Source organism: Piliocolobus tephrosceles, chromosome 1 (genome assembly GCF_002776525.5).
Source record: "Piliocolobus tephrosceles isolate RC106 chromosome 1, ASM277652v3, whole genome shotgun sequence".
Lineage (NCBI taxonomy): Eukaryota > Metazoa > Chordata > Mammalia > Primates > Cercopithecidae > Piliocolobus > Piliocolobus tephrosceles.
Window position 1 is genome coordinate 68,452,228 of NC_045434.1, and position 19,037 is coordinate 68,471,264.

General features: G+C 40.4%; 1 protein-coding gene and 1 pseudogene across 2 annotated transcripts; both read right to left on the reverse strand.

Annotated features, from left to right (window-relative positions):
* Positions 1-459: 459 nt before the first annotated feature.
* NEK2 (NIMA related kinase 2) lies at positions 460-18,741 on the reverse strand. 2 transcript variants are annotated; one of them, XM_023203820.1, is made up of 8 exons: positions 18,475-18,721; positions 17,407-17,624; positions 16,577-16,817; positions 13,962-14,044; positions 13,044-13,170; positions 11,878-12,097; positions 9,856-9,981; positions 460-906 (listed from the first exon to the last, which is right to left on the reverse strand). In XM_023203820.1, the coding sequence occupies exons 1-8, from the start codon at positions 18,568-18,570 to the stop codon at positions 851-853; spliced, it is 1,167 nt and encodes a 388-aa protein (XP_023059588.1). In that variant the 5' UTR covers positions 18,571-18,721; the 3' UTR covers positions 460-850. The 2 variants fall into 2 exon arrangements, with proteins under 2 accessions (XP_023059588.1, XP_023059587.1); XM_023203819.1 differs by lacking the exon at positions 460-906 and adding an exon at positions 5,280-6,159 and having other exon boundaries at positions 18,475-18,741.
* LOC111537156 lies at positions 2,703-3,791 on the reverse strand (annotated as a pseudogene).
* Positions 18,742-19,037: the final 296 nt, after the last annotated feature.

Below are 19,037 nucleotides of genomic sequence, written 5' to 3' on the forward strand. Positions count from 1 at the left end.
TGGAACTATGCTACCAGCTGTGTAATACTCCTACATATATGAAGGAGCTATTTTCTCTCATTTATTATTAACCCTTTATAACTTGGTCTTATTTCATTAAGCTAAAAGGACTAGCATTGCCAGGAAAATCTCACAAAGGAAAAGGCACAGCAGAGACTGCTAATTTATACTAAAAGTCAGATATATATATATTTAAATATCCATCAAAATCCAAAATAACTTTCCTTCAAGGCTGAGATATATCCCAACAGGTTTGAGCTTAGATCAGGTTTCTCAAAAGTGGCACTATTGACATTGGGAGTCGATCATAGCCCCAGGAGATACAATTTCTAATGCCATAATCCCAAAAGTCATAATCCTGAAGTCCCAAAAGGTCAAAAGCCATAAAGTCTAAAACCTGGAAATCATAATCCTGAAAGAGCAGAATTCCAAAAATGCAATTCTGGAAAAAATAATTTTAAAATTCTTTAAAAGATATTTATTTACTTTTTTTTTACATTTACATGTGTTTACATTTTTAAAAGGGAATTTGAGAAACATAAAAACACAGAACACTTCATAAGTCACTTTATGCAATAAAATAGGCAATAATAACATACGTTTTTGTGCAAGCATAAACATTCATATATACTAATGAAAGTTGCATAATTATATCAGTAATGAACAGACAAACCACATTCATAAAGAAATAGGTCATAAAGGGGCTGGGCACAATGGCTCATGCCTGTAATCCTAGCCAAGGTGGGAGGATTGCTTGAGCCCATGAGTTCAAGACCAGCCTGGGCAACACAGTGAGACTCCATCACAGGAGGCTGAAGTGGGAGGATTACTTGAGCCTACTAGGCCAAGGCTACATTGAGTTCTGATCACACCACTGCACTCCAGCCTGGGCAACAAAGTGAGACTCTATCTCAAAAAAAAAAAAAGGGAAAGAAAAAAAAAGAAATAGGTCAAAAAAGGAAATATATAAGTGCATATCCCTATGGTTGGTAAATGTGTGCACCCAGTTTTATGCCTTCGGTCATCTGAAATCCCATAACAACCTAAGAGTCTTTTGATGAGATCTATCAAAAACAGGGTCACTACTGCATATGCAGCCACCTAAAGAGCCAAGATGTTCAAAAATTCTACCTTTCACAAATGCAGATGTACAAAAAGGACATCTCTTCACTTACTGAGGATGTGTCAGTGTTTTTATGTACAGGAACAATGCTTACACACAGTCAATGCTGTGACAGTGTACTTCCATGGAGTCAAATTTGCAAAAAAACCAGAACTTTCTAGAAGTCTCTACACAAATTATGCCTCCAGTATCAGAAATGATTTGAAGATGAATTATATAGCATAGCAATTTGTAAAAAAGAATGCTGACAGTTTAAATAGTGAAAAAAAAAAAACCAGAAAACAGAAAAAAACAAGAAAATTTGACATATGAAAAAGTATATTACAGAAATGGATTATGGGCAAATGCACAGAGATAGTCCGTAAGAGCTGGCCAACCTCCACAATCATTAACTGTATTTTAAAGTCTTGTATCACAAGGAATAGTTGCTTTTTCTCTTTTAGGGCATGGCTCTACTTGGAGAGTATGTTCACATTCATTTTCTACGTGGTGCTGTTCTTCCTGGCATTCTTCTATGATTCCATGTACACTGACATGAGTGTTCCCTACTAAATTTCCCTATTTTCTGTGTCATGCTTCTGTGTTGTTTTGGGTACTCAGAAATCTGTTCTGCATGCATTCGTTAGAGCACAAATTTGACAGAAACAATACTAGTGATCAAACAGCAACACCATTGTGTATTTTCTTTTTCTTTTTCTTTTTTTTTTTTTTTGAGACGGAGTCTCGCTCTGTCCCCCTGGCTGGAGTGCAGTGGGGCGATCTCGGCTCACTGCAAGCTCCGCCTCCCGGGATCATGCCATTCTCCTGCCTCAGCCTCCTGAGTAGCTGGGACTACAGGGGCCCGCCACCGCGTCCGGCTAATTTTTTTGTATTTTTAGTATAGACGGGGTTTCACCGTGTTAGCCAGGATGGTCTCGATCTCCTGACCTTGTGATCCGCCCGCCTCGGCCTCCCAAAGTGCTGGGATTACAGGCGTGAGCCACCGCGCCCAGCCAACCATTGTGTATTTTCTTATCCTACCACGTACATATTTATTTTCAAACCAGTCAGTAACTTTGCTGGCATCTTCAGGCAAATGTGGCTTTAATTCATTAAAAGTTTCTAGAAAGTCATCAGCTGGAAGGAATGCCAAGGCAGGCGAATGACACATTTTTTCCCCATCTCTTAATACATACTGCACACAAGGAAACCCCCTTCCGCCCACACCCCCACCCCCAGCTTTAAGAGACAGGGTCTCTCTTTCTGTCTCCCAGGCTGGAGTACAGTGGCTTGATCACAGCTCACTGCAGCCTCCACCTCCCGGGCTCAGACAATCCTCTTGCCTCAGCCTCCCAAGTAACTGGGACCACAGGCACACACCACACCTGGCTAACTTTTTAAAAAATTATTTCTAGAGACACTGTCTCACTACATTGCCCAGGCTGTTATGGAATTTCTAAGTTCAAGTGATCCTCCCTCCTTGGCCACCACGCTCATCTGGAAAGTGCATTTTTAAACTGAAGTTTTTTGTTCTGTTTTCAAGGTTACACAATAACTTATTGAGAGCCTCCCTCCTCTCCCTGCCCTTGCAGTCTCTAGGTTACTTTTTCCGCTTGTAGATTTTGTGCGCCAGCCCCAGAAAGATGGCGTACTGTTCAATGAGACCCACAATGTGGCTGTAACTGTCATCCTTATACTGCAAGAACATGGCCAGCAGATCCAGCTCCTCATATAGTGCCTTCACCTGGGCCACCTTCTCGGCCTCCTTCTGCCCATAATTCTCCTTCAGGATCTGGTACTGTTTCGGAGTGGCCCATGGCAGACACTGAACCACCAGCCAGCTGCATTTGTTGTCCTAGATGTCAGCGCCAACTTTGTCAGTCACAGTGGAGTCCCCAAAGAGGTCAAAGGGATCATCCTGAATCTTAAAGATCTCTCCCATCTCCAGCAAGATCTTCTTGGCATTGACGTGTGCCTTCTCACCATCAATGCCTGTCACATGCATGGCTGCAGCTACAGGAAGGTAGAAAGAGTAGAAAGCTGTCTTGTACTTGATATTTGTACTTCTTTTCCATGAATCTGCCAAGATCCACATTGCCCTAGGGGGCTATGATGAGGTCCAGGGTCTGCCCAATCTGTCTGATAGGAACTCTGCAGGAAGAGCTCGATCAGTCTGATAGGAACTCTGCAGGAAGAGCTCCATCAGGTTCAGGTAATAGGGCTGCTCCCAGCAATAGAGCTTCAGCAGGCGGTAGATACATGCTTCCAGAAGCACAGCATCATTGACGGTATCCAAGCCCACGCCCGGCTTCTGATACCAGCAGATCTGTCCCCAGTGGGTGAGGAATGAATCCGTGATGTCATCTGCCACCAGTAAAAGCTTGCAGCAGTTCCACACACCAGCCCACAGTCAGGGCCCACTGGAGACTATCAGCATCCTATTTCCTTGGCTCCACCAGCTCCCGGAATGCTAAGCACCGTCAAATCCTGGTGATAACTTGCCTCCAATGGCATTGTACTCCAGGACCTCCTTGAGCTGGGCGATAGCATCTCCCGTCTCTGGGTGCCCCATCTCATCCTCAGTCAGCACTCTAACTCTAACAATCTGGGAGAAGTGCTGAATGACATCCTGATTTTCTTGGGCATAAGCATCTGATTTTTGGTCTCCATTCATTCTGAAGGAGGAGCAAAGGGCTGTATTCCTTGATGTGGGTTCCTGCTTCTAAACTGAAGTTTTTGTCATTGCTGTATCTCATGGCCTATCTATCATCTAATTTTCTATCAAATGCATTGAGCTGAATGGAAACAAACTTTATTGGTAACACTTTGAAATTCACTTTTAGAAGCTTTGATGACGTCTAATTCCAAATCTGTTGTTATGGTTTGGGGATTCAATCGAAAGCTGTTTTCTTCTGCAAAATGCAGCAAATCTTTAAATAATTGTTTAAATGACTAGATGAGTTCTAGAATCTTCAGAACCAACAGGGGCATGAATCATGTATAGCTGATAAGAACCAGTGGGGACAGTTTGAAAGTGACATCCACTAGCCAAAGTGAAGCATGTGATCGTTTTTCTGTTAGATTTAGTGGTAAATATAAGCAGTCTGTCTTCTTCAACAGTCAAATCTCTAACCCAGAACAGTTTGGTTAATGAGTTTTGTGACGCTGGAGGAACCTCAATGTCGGCAAGTATCTTTGGTTCACAAGGTTTGTCGAATTTTACTCTCAGACAAAGGGCGTTTTTTGAAGGCAAGCGTGGCACTATTCATGAAGGAGCAGAAGTTGTATATAACTGAGTAATTTGGCAGGAGAGATTTCTCGTAATTTTCACCTGAAAAGTCGCTTTTATGATCTTCAAAACACTGAACATTGAGGAAAGATATACCCCACCTAGTCTACTAAGACTCACATATTAACCTCCTCTGGAAACACCCTCACAGACACACCTAAAATAATGCTTTACCAGATTTCTAGGGATTCCTTAATCCAGTCAAGTTGACATATAAATCAACAAGTTCACCCCTTATCAACTTGATATCCATCCACATCTCTTAAACCATACTTAATGTGCAGATGAAGACAATAACAAGGTAACAGTTCTGCCTGACATGATGCAGTTATCCTGTATACAGCTGAAACTGCACTAATCCCTGCCTTGGAATTTGACTTTCAGGATTTAAACATCTGGGATTTTAATCTTTCGGGATTGTGATTTCGGAAGTTCACAGGTTAGGGATTTTGATCTTTTGGGATTTAAGACATTAGGGATTTTGGTCTTTCAGGATTTTAGCATTTGAAATTGTGTCATTCAGGATTATGATCCAAACCCATTGACATTTTGTTGTCAGAGGCTGTCCTGTGCATTGTAAAATGTTTACAGGGTCCCTGGCCTGTACCCACTAGCAGCCAGTAGCACCTTACCCCAAATCATGACAATCAAAAACACCCCCAGACATTGCCAAACGTCCCTTGAGGAGCAAAATCACCCTGTTCAGGACCACTGGCTTACATACATGGATTAGTGAGATGGGAGGTAAAGCGCCATACAGTTTAGGACTGGAATGCCACTCTCTTGAGCATCAGATCCATGTTTCCTTCCGTACCCTACGATGAAGACCTATAAATCATAAACACAACTCCCATCAACTAAGAGACCAACAAATGCAAGACACATAAATACAGGGAAACTAAAGAATTATTTTATTTAGTGGGAAAGAAGTAGGTAAATGACAGACAGCTCATATTCTGTTAAACAGAAAAAAAAAGAATACAGACATCACAGTGATGAATTTTCACAAAGCTAATAGATTTGAACTACAGAGCAATGGAATATTTATAAGCAAGATGTCATGGTATTAATGACCAAAGTGCATCCAAATAGGTTTTCTAAGCTCAAAAACATTTAAAATCTCAGACTTAAAATTTCAATCTATACATAACAATTATAAGCACACCACTCAGTCATTTAAAACTATTCAGTGACTGCTACTCCTGCGTAAATATTTTTTTCCTAACATTATTTTTTTTCTCCCAAGATTTAGAATGTCACATCTCATGTTCCTACTAGTCATCACACACAGGATTAAAAAAGCCCAAGCAAGAAAGTATTTTTTTTATAACATGTTCTTAAAAGAAGAAAGAAAAATTAAATGTGAACATTTTGTACAATAGTTGCTGAAGAACAGCAAAACTAATTCCGAAATATCACGTGTACTATACAAAAAGGCGTGGCTCACGGAACCAAGTATATAACACTACAGCAGTTGAATATTAGTCTTTAAAGGGTGGTAATATTACATCCTGTACACAGCTCTGTGTCTCTCTACCTGGCTAGCGCATACCCAGAATCTGTCTGCTTTTTAGCTGGTAATTTTTTTCAATATCTGACAGGGCTTGAGCCCGCAGCTGGGCAGCATGAAGCCTTTTCTTCAGATCCTTGCACTTGGACTTAGACGTGAGCTGACTCTCAGAATTCTCACTCCTCATGACGTTCTCTTTACTTTCCCCACTGAAATGAACTTTCTTCTTAATTACTGAGGATGGAAGATTAAGAAGTTCTTTAGAAGGAAAAAGAGAAAGGGCTTTGAGTTACTTGAACAGAGTTCAACTCCTTCATACTTATCAAAAAGTATTTGCTCTTACGGTTCACATTTGAAATCTAGGTACCTGTTTTATTTTCTCTGGGATAGGAGGTTAGGGGTGTAGGACTGGCAGAAATCAGCCTTTTAATCCACAGCATTGAAAAAATAATATTGGAATGTGCCAAAATTCAAGGAACATAAGTTTTATTCTCTTAACAACGAACAATCAATTTTACTCTTAAAGTTAAACACACTGAGTATTATGGACAATATAAAACTTTTGGAAATCAATGTTATTTATCTCTATCCTTGAAAATAAGTGCCATTCTACGCAGAACACCTTACCTACAGAAAAGTATAGAAGCACAGTTTGGTTTTTTTTTGGTTTTTGCTTTTTGTATTTTTTTTTTAAATAGAGAACACCTACAGTTTTGGTTCAAAGCATCTTAACTCACCAGAAATTTGTCTCCAAAAGAACCTAAACAAATTCAGTGTGGAAAAGGTAAATCAAGTAAAAGTAGTAAAAAATGTAAACTATTCTTTTCATGGAAAAAATAAGTAATAATCATATTTACTTAAAGTGGCAACACTATTAACTGCTGACAGAATTATAGGGGCTAGAGGCCTAAACAGATTCTAGATCTTTTTATTTTTCCTCTGTATGTTCAAATATTTACTGAGCTCATCGGATGGGCCACTGTGAACCAAACAGGCCCTATTCTAGTAGGAGGAGATAAACCAAACACAAATAAACAAGTACTGGTGGGGAATATTTGATGGTAATATGTGCTATTAGGAAAAATAACCCTGGAAACAGGGACATGCTGGGTGGTGGGTGTAATGATACAAAGCCTCATATGGTCATTTCTGAAGTAAGAAGCCACAGGGCTATCTGGATGAAGAGTGCTCCAGGCAGAAGAAATAGGAAAGGCTGGCACACAGATACACTGCCTTCCAAGGGTCCTGTGACTTCCTGCTTCATACATCGCTTCTGCTTCAAAGCAAACTGGATTGCCTTTAGAGCTTATCTCCACTGTTTCAAATCTATCCACCTTCTTATTACCGCAAATACCTATACATTTGTAAGTCAACATTGTCTTATTGACGGGATAGTTTTGTTTTTGTTTGAGATGGGGTCTTGCCATGTTGTCCAGGTTGGAGTGCAGTGGCTATTCACAGGTGCAGCTGTAGCGCACTACAGCCTCGACGCCTGGGCTCAAGTGATCTTCCTGCCTGAACCCCCAGAGTAGCTGGGACTATAGGTGCACCACCACACCTGGCTCTTAATGGGATAGTTTTATAAGAAAAAAGTGTTGGCCGGGCGCGGTGGCTCAAGCCTATAATCCCAGCACTTTGGGAGGCCGAGACGGGCGGATCACAAGGTCAGGAAATCGAGACCATCCTGGCTAACACGGTGAAACCCCGTCTCTACTAAACAAAAAATACAAAAAAACTAGCCGGGCGAGGTGGCAGGCGCCTGTAGTCCCAGCCACTCCGGAGGCTGAGGCAGGAGAATGGGGTAAACCTGGGAGGCGGAGCTTGCAGTGAGCTGAGGTCCGGCCACTGCACTCCAGCCTGGGCCACAGAGCGAGACTCCGTCTCAAAAAAAAAAAAAGAAAAAAGAAAAAAGTGTTTTTAAAAAATTTTTTAAATTCTTCCATTAAATAGAATAATGACTATTTCATCAAACAAGAAAAGTTAAGTTTTAAAAAAAGATACTGCTGCTTGCTGTGATGATTTCAATACACTTGTGATGGCTTCCTCATGTGTGGATTTTATAGCCCAAGGATGGGGAGAAGATATTTCCAACTGTCTGAGTTCAGAATGGTACCTGCTCCCCACTGCTACGATGCTTATCTTATAGCTCTGATGTGTTCACTACTTTCAGCACTCAATACTCTAAAATGTCTGCTTCCCCCAGTGGATACTTGATTCCTATGGCTCATTTTAAATATTTGCCAGGATTCACATATAAGTAGATTCCCATACTTATCTGTGTATCCTATAAAGTAAAACACATCATGCTTACTTAGCTATTTTCATCTTTTGCTCAAAGACTATCAGGGCAAATGTAAATAAACTCTTTAATTGAAGAGCCATCCCCAACAGGGTCTTAAGTAATTTCCTGCAATGGGTTTGATACATGAAATTCATCCAGGTATAATTTTCTCCTCATTTTATCACCCTAATCATGATTTAAGTATACTTTGTCTTTATGGATGACAGTGTGGAATCTACGAAAAGCCAAAATAAATATGTTTATAATATTGAAATGGTAGACGGCAATATTGAGAAAAAAGAAGGTATCTTAACACAGATGAAGCCAAAGTTTCATACAATCCTTATTTCATTTACTTCTATCAGTAGTTTCATTTCTTTCCATCACTTGTTCACTACAAAGTTATTGTGATCGTCAATCTAACTTAAGTAGGGTTTTTTGTCTGTTCCATTTACAAAATGCTGCCAATGCTCACTACATTGATCACATCTCAATTTATTAAATATAAGAGTAATAGCTTTCATATATGCTGTCCTACATGGAATAAGGGAGTTAAAAAAACTCTAAATTTTATTGAAAATTCAGATGCTCGATTTTTGAAACCAACAACTTTTAACAGTTAGCTTGTGTCCTAAAGAAATCAAGCAAAAAGATGTTTCACAGTTTGCATTTTACATAGAGTCAACTGAATTAGATAAAGAGGTTTCTATAAAATGGAGAATGTTAGACAATGGTTCACTGGTATATACGATAACCACATCTCAGTGCGGCAGAGACAAAGGCAGGACCCTGAGAAAGCTGAACATCTATATACCAGACTTTAAATAAAGAAGGAAATGCAGAGAACATATGTAGATATTAAACAATAAAATTTCCACAAATATGTGTTTCAACTTGAAAGGGTGTTAGCAAAGATCCAAACGTGACAGCCTATTCTGCAGGTGGCTTATCATGCCTTTTAAGACATGCTTTCTATGAAAGATGAGGCATGGCAGTATTAAAATTTTTATTTTTACTTGAAATGCAGTTTATCTCTCTGAAATCTGAAACACACAATAGTTTTGTAAATGCCCTAATTTTTAAAAATAAGTATCAGCCGGGCATGGTGGCTCATGCCTGTAATCCCAGCTCATTGGGAGGCTGAGGTGGGCAGATCATGAGGTCAGTAGATCAAGACCATCCTGGCTAACACAGTGAAATCCCGTCTATATTAAAATTACAAAAAATTAGCCGGGCGTGGTGGCGGGCACGCGTAGTCCCAGCTACTCGGGAGGCTGAGGCAGGAGAATGGCGTGAACCCGGGAGGCGGAGCTTGCAGTGAGCCAAGATCACACCACTGCAATCCCACCTGGGCAACAGAGCAAGACTCCATCTCAGAGAAAAAAAAATAATAATAATAATAAGTATCAATTACTAAACATGTGGTTTGATAAGGTTAAGAAAATCAAACATGAAATTCTGTGACTCATCGCCTCAGGTCTATGAACCCAGGAAATAAATCATTGCTATAACAGAATTTTGTTTCCATTGAAATGCATATATTCAATGAAATCCATCTTAAAATTTGAGACTTTGTAAATGAAAAGGGCTACCTAAGCCACTTTGGGAGCAACACTGGTGCACATTTCTTCATTTGTAGCACCAGCTTCTGTTGACCGAGTTGATTCTCATACCTGGACTACTTGCCAGAGATAGGAACTTCTGTTCCTTTAGCAAGCTGTAATTCTTCAACAGATTTTCTGCTCTAGCCAGTTTGTCCTCTGCTAGTCTTTCACGAACACAAAGCTCCTGTTCTTTCTCTTTAAAAAGAGAATGGACAAAGAAAAAAAAAATTAACAAGTGACCTTCACTAAAAAACAATTTACATTTGGCAATCTTATCACTACTAGCATGCTTGATACTGATAAGCAATGTTTGGGGAAAGGATTCTCACTATGCCTCAGTCAACCTGATTGTGTTAGTTTTTAATTGAGTGTTTTAGTAGGCTGTATGTTTATCTTAGATTTTCTTGAAAGGACTTGTTTAAACAAATACAAAGTTAGCTTCAACCTTTGGTCATCTTTTGTGGGAGTAACTCAATTGAGAAAACAAAAAACTAAAGCTATCTCTGCTCTTCACTGAAGATAGGCAACAGCTAATTTTCAGGGCATGATCTGGCCTCACAGTACAAAAATCTTCTTTTTTCTGGTTGAATGACCACACTCAAATAAAAGAAAAAAAAACGCAATTCAGTTAGGCGGTAGTTCATAGGATTAGTATTAATAACAAAGGTTACTATTTATTCATGGCCCAAAATTCAGAAAGTATTCAGATTTCAGTTGCTATATGAAATTATGGCTGGGCAAAGTGGCTCATCACGCCTATAATCCCAACACTTTGGGAGGCCAAGGCAGGTGGATCACCTGAGGTCAGGAGTTCAAGACCAGCTGGGTCAACATGGCAAAACCCCATCTCTATTAAAAAATACAAAAATTAGCCAGGTATGGTGGCAGGCGCCTGTAATCCCAGCTACTCAGGAGGCTGAGGCAGGAGAGCTACTTGAACCCGGAAGGTAGAGGTTGCAATAAGCCAAGATGGTGCCACTGTACTCCAGCCTGGGCAACAAGAGTGAAATTCCATCTCAAAAAAAAAAAAAAAAAAGAAAAGAAAAGAAATTATGAAATACTAGGGAAAGTTATAAGAAAAAGTTTTCTTATTTTTTACAGAGGTTTCTAAGTAAATATAGGTTGCACCTATACAGTAAGCATATCTCACAGGACTATACAGTATTTCATTATTTAAAGCCTGGATTAGGTATAAAGCTGCAGAAGTAAAATCAGGTGAGTTATGAGGGTGACAGGTTACAAATATGACCCATCTCTCATCTCCTGATGTTAAAATGAAGAACGTCACTCTGTAGCTAACTTGCATAATCCTAAATGCTTGCTAGTAGCTCTCATCTTGGTGGAGTAGACACACTTTCAACATCAAAACTAAATTAGCACCTAATCAGTTAATACTCATAAGTCAACATTAATACCCACCAGAGTATTATTTATAGACTTAAAATATCTTGTATCTAGATTCTCTATTGAATTGCCTGAACAGACCAGGTGTGGTAGGTCACATCTGTAATTCCAGCACTTTGGGAGGCAAGGTGGGAGGACTGCTTGAGCTCAGGAGTTCAAGACCAGCCTGGGCAATATAGTGAGACCACATCTCATTTTCAAAAATAAAAAGTTAAAAAAAAAGAAAAGAATTGCCTGAACATATCCCATCTACATACCGTAGAGTTTTAGACCTGAAATTCTGTTGGCGTGGCCATTTCAAAAGACAAAAGTCATGGTTTTTATTATGGAAAGCAGCAATTTTAAGACCTTCCTTTACAGTGGGAAAACATTAGGGTATTCATAGTAGAGATGAAAAAGAAAAAAGTAACTCTACAATAAAGTATAAGGCTATCGTGTTAGGGCCATCACAGTTAAGGCCCAATATTATATAACTAGCAACTGATCTCAGAGAAAGACGTCCAACATGAAGGTGCTAGCAAGCCTGATTATTAAAAATCTACAATACATATTTTGGTTTCTCAAGTATTTTTAAAAGCTTCTAATAAGATCTGTATGTATAAAATATTCTGCTCAAAGAGATATTCAGACACATCAAAATAACCCACTTGGTAGTTCTCCTTTGCTTTGACCCCCATTCAGACTTACGCTCCAATCTTTCTTCTCTTGCTTTGAGAGCTCGCTCTCGCTCCTGTAACTGAATTTCCTTTAGTTTCAGCTCACTTAATACAGGGCTGGAATCCTGCAATTTTTCTGGCTCTCCTAATTGTCGCCCTCTTCTCTCAAGATGTCTTCTTTGCTCTTCTGCAACCAAATCTGCTATTAAAGGGTTCTCGAGAATTTCTTCAACAGAAGGTCGATGGTAATCCTGGGGAAAAAAATACGCAGTATATAATCAGATTGCGTAACAGAAGAGTTCTCCTAAGACAGCAGTTAAAATAAAAGGACATATATGTATTTCCAAGACAAAAGAAAGGACTCCTTTATGGCTAGGTCTTAAATACTTGGAAAAATAAGTTCACTGGTGGTTTTAACCCACGAGATTCTGGGTCCACAAGGTAATGCAGATGTTAACTTACCTTTTTTCCCTTTTCCCCTTTTCACCTTTCTAAGAAGGTTCAATCCCTGAAGATTGGTACATCTTGTGCTGATGGTTGGTAGCACTGCTAGAGTCTGTTTTAGGGGAAGTACTGTCCTTGCATCTCTAAACTACATTTAGCAAGATACTCTCTCACTGACTCTCAATCCTGTCATTTCATCTATATCCTTGTCTGTGATCCTGCAGCATTTTCCTTCTTCTCTTATGTCAGCCTGATCCCCAGAACATGTCCTTCCCCATTCTATAGCCAGAGTTTTTCCACATGATCTCTTTATTGATTTTCCCTCTGCTTTTTAGCTGTCCTCCCTCCACCCTCCATCACCCCTCCCCTTTTTCTGGTCTCTAATCTCTCAATTAGAGCTAGAGGCAGAGTAATAAAGTCTTATCTCTGGCCCCTTCCCTCACCACCTGCCACTGTGAGGTAGGCAGGGACAAGGGGAAGGAGGATTTGAATTCTTTCTGCAATCTTTCCTTGCTACCAACCCATCTCTTACCATGGCAGAGTGGGCGGAGAAATAAAGAAAGCGCAGAAGGTGGGCCAGCAAGGATGTGCAATTTGCCAAATTTACATATGTTTTCACTTGTGTTAACACAGTATATTTAGCTAAGAAACTATATTTAATGTTTCCTCAGTGTCCATTGATCTATAAGAGAGAAGGTTCCAACACTTAACTGACAGCTAGAAACAGACAATATATCATCTTATCATCTTTACCTTTAAGTTTAACATCCTCGTAATAATTCCATTCAATTCATCAGAGTAACGGTATGGAATTCGCCTGAATTTGCCTTCTCTGATTTTCCCAGCGAGTTCTTTCTGGCTAAAAGCTGTAAATGGAGGCCTGGGATTAAAAAAGAAGAAGGAAAAGACGACGAAGACATTTTCAAAGTGTAAAAATGAAAATATACAATAGGAACTAAATCAAAAGCACAGTTTAAGCTCCAGTTTGTATTTAAGTTTCTACTTGTGGGATTTTCTTCTTATAAGTAAGTTTCCCAACCTTGGCACTATTGACATTTGAGGTCATGTAATTCTTTGTTGTGGGGGGCTGTCCTGTGCAGTATAGGTATTTTGTAGCCTCGCTGCCCTGTACCTCTAGATGCCAGGAACACTCCCCAGCTGTGATAACTAAAAATTTATCCAAACATTGTCAAATGCCCCGCAAGAGGCAAATTTGCTTCCCTTATCCCTGGTTGAGAATTACTGCTCTACAGAATAGTTTCAAAGGGAAAAAAACGAAAAGAAGAACAAAGGAAAAGAACTGGAGCTCTTCCCTGCTCTAAAGATCCCCAGATCTCTATCCCGGTCTTGTTTCATTTCTTCCACATCCTTACAGTAGCTTTACCTTACCTGCCTGACCTGTGTGTTCTCCCTTGAGCTAAGTGTCAATCTAACAGGAAAGCACCTAACCAGCCAAGACACTTGAACAGTCAAGACCCAGCCTCATGGCTTACAGTTTTAATTTGTGAGTAGTTTCTTTTAGCCTGTCCATCTACCTTAATTTTAGCCAAGGTACAATTCTTTCAGACTTGAATATACTTTCATTAGTGTGGAAGCTCAAAAAACTAGACCCAGTGAAATGTGACAAACAGTACCAACCTTAGTCTAGGAATCTGTCTTCATCATACTTACATTAATGCACATAATTCATATAGCAAACAGCCCAGTGACCAGATATCTGATTTCTCATTGTAGGACATGCGATTCATTTGTTCCTATACAGGGAAAATGGGTAAGAAAGTGGAAGGTGTTAACACTCTTAAGAGTTTATTGGCCGGGCACGGTTGCTCAAGCCTGTAATCCCAGCACTTTGGGAGGCCGAGACGGGCGGATCACGAGGTCAGGAGATCGAGACCATCCTGGCTAACAGTGTGAAACCCTGTCTGTACTAAAAAATACAAAAAACTAGCCGGGCGAGGTGGCGGGCGCCTGTAGTCCCAGCTATTCGGGAGGCTGAGGCAGGAGAATGGCGGGAACCCGGGAGGCGGAGCTTGCAGTGAGCTGAGATCCGGCCACTGCACTCCAGCCTGGGAGACAGAGCGAGACTCCGTCTCAAAAAAAAAAAAAAAAAAAAAAGAGTTTATTTTGTTTTGAAACTTATAAAACACATTAAATTACTCCTGAGGTAAAAACTTCAAAGTTTTTAGCTTATACTTTATCTTGAAATTTATAATGGAAAAAAAAGGCAATGCTGTTGTCCCAATACACTGTCATATATAATTCGTTCACTCATTTTTTCATTCACAAATGAAAGTGCTTAGTATAGACCAGGCACTGACAATTCAGAGGTGAATATGACAGACTTCTACTCTCAAGGCAAATTAAGAAACACCATTTTAAAAGAACTAGAGAAAATTTAAGAATAATCAAAGTATGTATCTAGTCCACATTTAAATGGATATAGACATAAATAGTTAATTGAATTACCCATTTAGTCCACTGCATAAATCACAGTAGTAACTAATATTATCATTACCTATTATTTTATTGTTTGCCTTTCTTCCACATCTACAGTAACAACAGCCCACCAGAGCTCTTATTCTTAACAGAGGGAATAGAAGCAATCTCTAGTGGCTAGTTAGTGTTTTAGAGTCCAACTGGTGAGTCTGATGCCACTTTTTGACAATCAGTGCCTTAGGGAAGCTGAACCACTCTAATTACAAGGGCAGGAGGGAAAAGGAACAAAAGAATAGGTTTCAAGCTTTCCAAGAACCACTTCTGGATAATTGTCCTTTATGTTAAAAACATTCTATTTGGAATTTGATACAGTGAGAAAATGGTACTGTTCTGGCCATTCTTAGTCAAAACCAAAATCATTAATTTACAAAGTTATATACTACAGTCAGATCTGTTAACATAATTTATACAGATCTGGAAAATCCTAGAAAGGTGAACTACTAAAATACTAATAAATATTTCTTCATCTTTATCTGTTCAGATGTCATATACTAACACATTAGTGCTATCACAATTGACTTAAACTTTTTAAAAGCCGTCAGGCAATATCTAACAGCAGCCATAAACTGTTTATACCTTTTACCCCAGCAATTTCATTTTATGAGCAGCATGTCAAGGAAATAACCAAAAAGAAAGAAAGAATAATTCATACAAAGATATGCAGAACAGTATTTCTAAGAATGGTAAAACATTTTGGAAACAAAATATCCAGCAATAGAGGTAATTGGTGAGTGGATTCAGCAAGATATTTCAGGAAAAGGCAACAAAAAAATAAGGGGTACAAAAAGTTACATTGTAAAAACATGCTATCTGAGTGAGCAAACTTCCTGAGCTCTGATTCTGCATGCACAAGAATCATTTACAGAGTCTGTTAAAATGCAAAGTCTAAAATAAAAAGTACAATATTGAAGAAAAAAAAAAAAAAAAAAAACAGAGTTCAAGAACCTACCCAGAGATCGAAATTCACTCGATGGATTTGGGTTTGGTTTGGCACCCAGAACTCTGCATTTTAAACAAACACTCCAAGTGAGTCTGATGCAGATGACCAGGACCTACACATTGGAAATAGCTCTTGAGGGCAGGGACAAAATCCATTTCATTTTTGTAATCCTTGAGTTTAATGCATTGTAGTAATTCCATAAAAGCTTGAACTGAATATGCTTTAATTTGCATGAGTGCTCAAAAAATTGAACCCAGTGAGAGATGACAAACAGTGCAAACCTTAGACTAGGAATCTGTCTTCATCGTACTTACATTATTGCACATAACTCATGAAGCAAACAAAAACTGATATAGACTTTATTGGTCTGGTGATCCATGTGGAAAAATATAACAGTATTTTCAATTCTTGGCTACTAGATATTACTAAACAAACAAACAGAAAACTCAATTTCCCTGCTTCAGAATGCTTAACATTAAAAGATGTTTTGGATGGGAGCGGTGGCTCATGCCTGTGGCTCACGCCTGTAATCCCAACAATTTGGGAGGCTGAGGTGGGCAGATTGCTTGAGGTCAGGAGTTGTGACCCTGGCCAACATGATGAAACCCTGTCTCTACTAAACATAGAAAAATTAGCCGGGCATGGTGACATGCACCTGTAGTCCCAGCTACTCTATTCGGGAGGCTGATGCAAGAGAATCCTTTGAATCCGGGAGGCAGAGGTTGCAGTGAGCCGAGATCGTACCACTCCACTCCAGCCTGGGCGAAAGAGCGAGACTCTGTCTCAAAAACAAACAAAAAAGCAAAAATAAAAGATGTTTTAAAAAGTATCTAAATTCTGAAATACTTACAGGAGACATGTAATAAGGTGTGCCAACAAATGTTTTTGCAAAACTCGTGTCGTGGTTTAATATTCTAGCTAGCCCAAAGTCTCCAAGCTTGACGTTTTGCTTGCCATCCAGGAAAACATTGGCTGGTTTCAGATCCCGATGCAATACAGTATGACCACCATCACTTCGTCTGTGGCATTCCTTCAGGGCCAGAGTCAACTGAGTCATCACTCGAAGAACAAACTCTTCATCTAAGTATTGCCTGAAACCAAAGCAGTTATACAGCATATAACTTCTAAAAAAAAAAAAAAATCATTGCCAAGATGGGATGATATAAATTATCCAGTGTACTAATAGGGAAATAAATTATTTATTTGTTTATTTATTTATATTTTTTGAGACAGAGCCTTGCTCTGTCACCCTGGCTGGAATGCAGCGGCACGATGATGGCTCACTACAGCCTCGACCTCCCAGGCTCAAGCAATCCTCTTGCCTCAGCCTCCCAAGTAGCTTGGACTACAGGCACATGTCACCATACCTGGCTAATTTTTGTAGAAACAGGGTCCTACTATGTTGCCCAGGCTGGTCTTGAAATCCTGGGCTCAAGTGATCCTCCTGCATCGGCCTTCCAAAGTGTTGGGATTACAGGTGTGAGCCACCACACTCAGCCTATAGATTGTTATTTTGATATAAAACATGGGTGTTGATTCACCGGGAATTTTCTAAAGTACTATGGACCTACCAAACAAATACAAGTACACTCTTCCATATTACTGATCCTAAAACAAGATGCTTAAAATAAATGAAAGTAGACCTAATTTCAGCTTACATTTTTAAAAGATTACGCTTACCTTTCCTTGGTTCCCTTTGTAATTACACTAGCCAGATCCCCTCCTTCACAATATTCCATTACAATGTACAGTGTTGTGTTGGTCCGGTCAATAATTCGATCATAGTAACGAACGATGTTTGGATGCTTCAGTTCACGAAGCAAATTCACTTCAGAAACAAGCATCTGTTTCTCAGTTTCTGTCATGGAGCCATAGTCAAGTTCTTTCCAAACTAATATCTAAAATAAGAATTTCCAAGGTATGAATGAACTCATTACGCTCAAAAACAAAGAATGAAAGTTCCAAGATTTAAAAAATCACCTCCCTTTTAATTATATCCTACAATCAAGGTCATTATCTAATTTAGTTCAATGAACTTAAGGAACTGGGAGTTTACTTCCATAATCTTCTTCCAATTTCTAAGCAGTAAATGATGCTGTAGGGAGATAAAGGGGAATGAGGCACATGAGGTCTCCCCCAACCCCTACCCTCAGTTGGTTAGTGGGAAGTTGGCAAAAAGGTACTTTAGTCAAAATTGGGGTGGAGGTGGTCAAAGTCCCTGCCCCATTCTACCCCCGTCGTGTTTTCCCAGGATAACACACCTTGGTAAAGCAGCCAGGCAGTTTCCTTTTACTTTCTGTAAAAGGTCTACCTATATACATTGGGAAACATGAATCCAATAATCCGAATAATGGGTATTTTGAGAGAGTCTGATTGCAGATACAAAGCTTCGGGTTCTGGTGGTCCTGCCCCTTTCTTGTGTCTGAGAGGGCCACTCTTAGAGCTCTAAAAACAGCTCAGGAGTTAGCTACGTTTCACCAATGGAAGGTCCTTAGCAACCCAAAGCAGGAGAAAGAGAGAAATGGGGAGAGAAACGGGAAAAGATGGAAATACGTATATTAAAAGATGCGGTCTCCCATCCTTTAAGCGACCCAGGACAGGCTGTCAGATGCAGACCCAGTAAAGACGGCTGTGTCTTCCGGGCACCCACTCCCCCAGCCCTCTCGGTTCCCTTCGGTGGCGCAGGGCGCTCGCCCCGGGGTGACGAAACCTAAGCAGGGGCGGGCACAGGGAAGGGCCCGCGCTCACCTTGCCGTCACTCTTCCTCCGGATCTTCTGGCAGCGGCCATAGGAGCCTGTGCCAATGGTGTATAACACTTCATAGTCCTCAGCCCGGGACGGCATGGCCAGCCAGTCGCCAGAGTCGCGCTGCCTCACGCAGGTTGCGCCCCTAAGTGCGGGGCTCCAGGGACCGGGACCGGGAGCTTCAGGGACCAGCACGGAGAAGCCCCCGAGCAGCGGTAACCCCTCACCCCTGCCTTCGGCCCCGTTTAACTGTCGCGGGCCCTGATCTCGCAGTCTATTGGCAGGCGGTGGGCCCGCTTCGCCTCTCTGATTGGCTAAGAAGAACACAACAATACCCTAGGCATCATGGGAAAAGTGTCACTAGGCAACCGCGTCGGCGTCTGCTTTTAACCTGTGGGAGCAGGGGGAGGAGCTAAACCAAAGGGAGGGCGGGAGAAAGGAAGCGGCAGCAGGCGCCTCTTGGCAACCCTAACCCTCTAGTAGAGATCGCCAAGGTAACCGAGATCGAAGGACCTCCCCTCAGGCTTCTTTGCACACAGCTTCCACCAAATGCCTTCTGACCTTTG

What these genes read in the sequence shown, in the direction of transcription:
- NEK2 (XM_023203819.1), bottom strand. Translation starts at nt 18,570, where the DNA reads ATGCCGTCCCGGGCTGAGGACTATGAAGTGTTATACACCATTGGCACA. An exon ending in ACAAAGGGAACCAAGGAAAG is followed by an intron (nt 16,818 to 17,406) that starts GTAAGCGTAATC and finishes CTTTGGTTTCAG; the next exon opens with GCAATACTTAGATGAAGAGT. An exon ending in CGAGGATGTTAAACTTAAAG is followed by an intron (nt 12,098 to 13,043) that starts GTAAAGATGATA and finishes TTTTTTCCCCAG; the next exon opens with GATTACCATCGACCTTCTGT.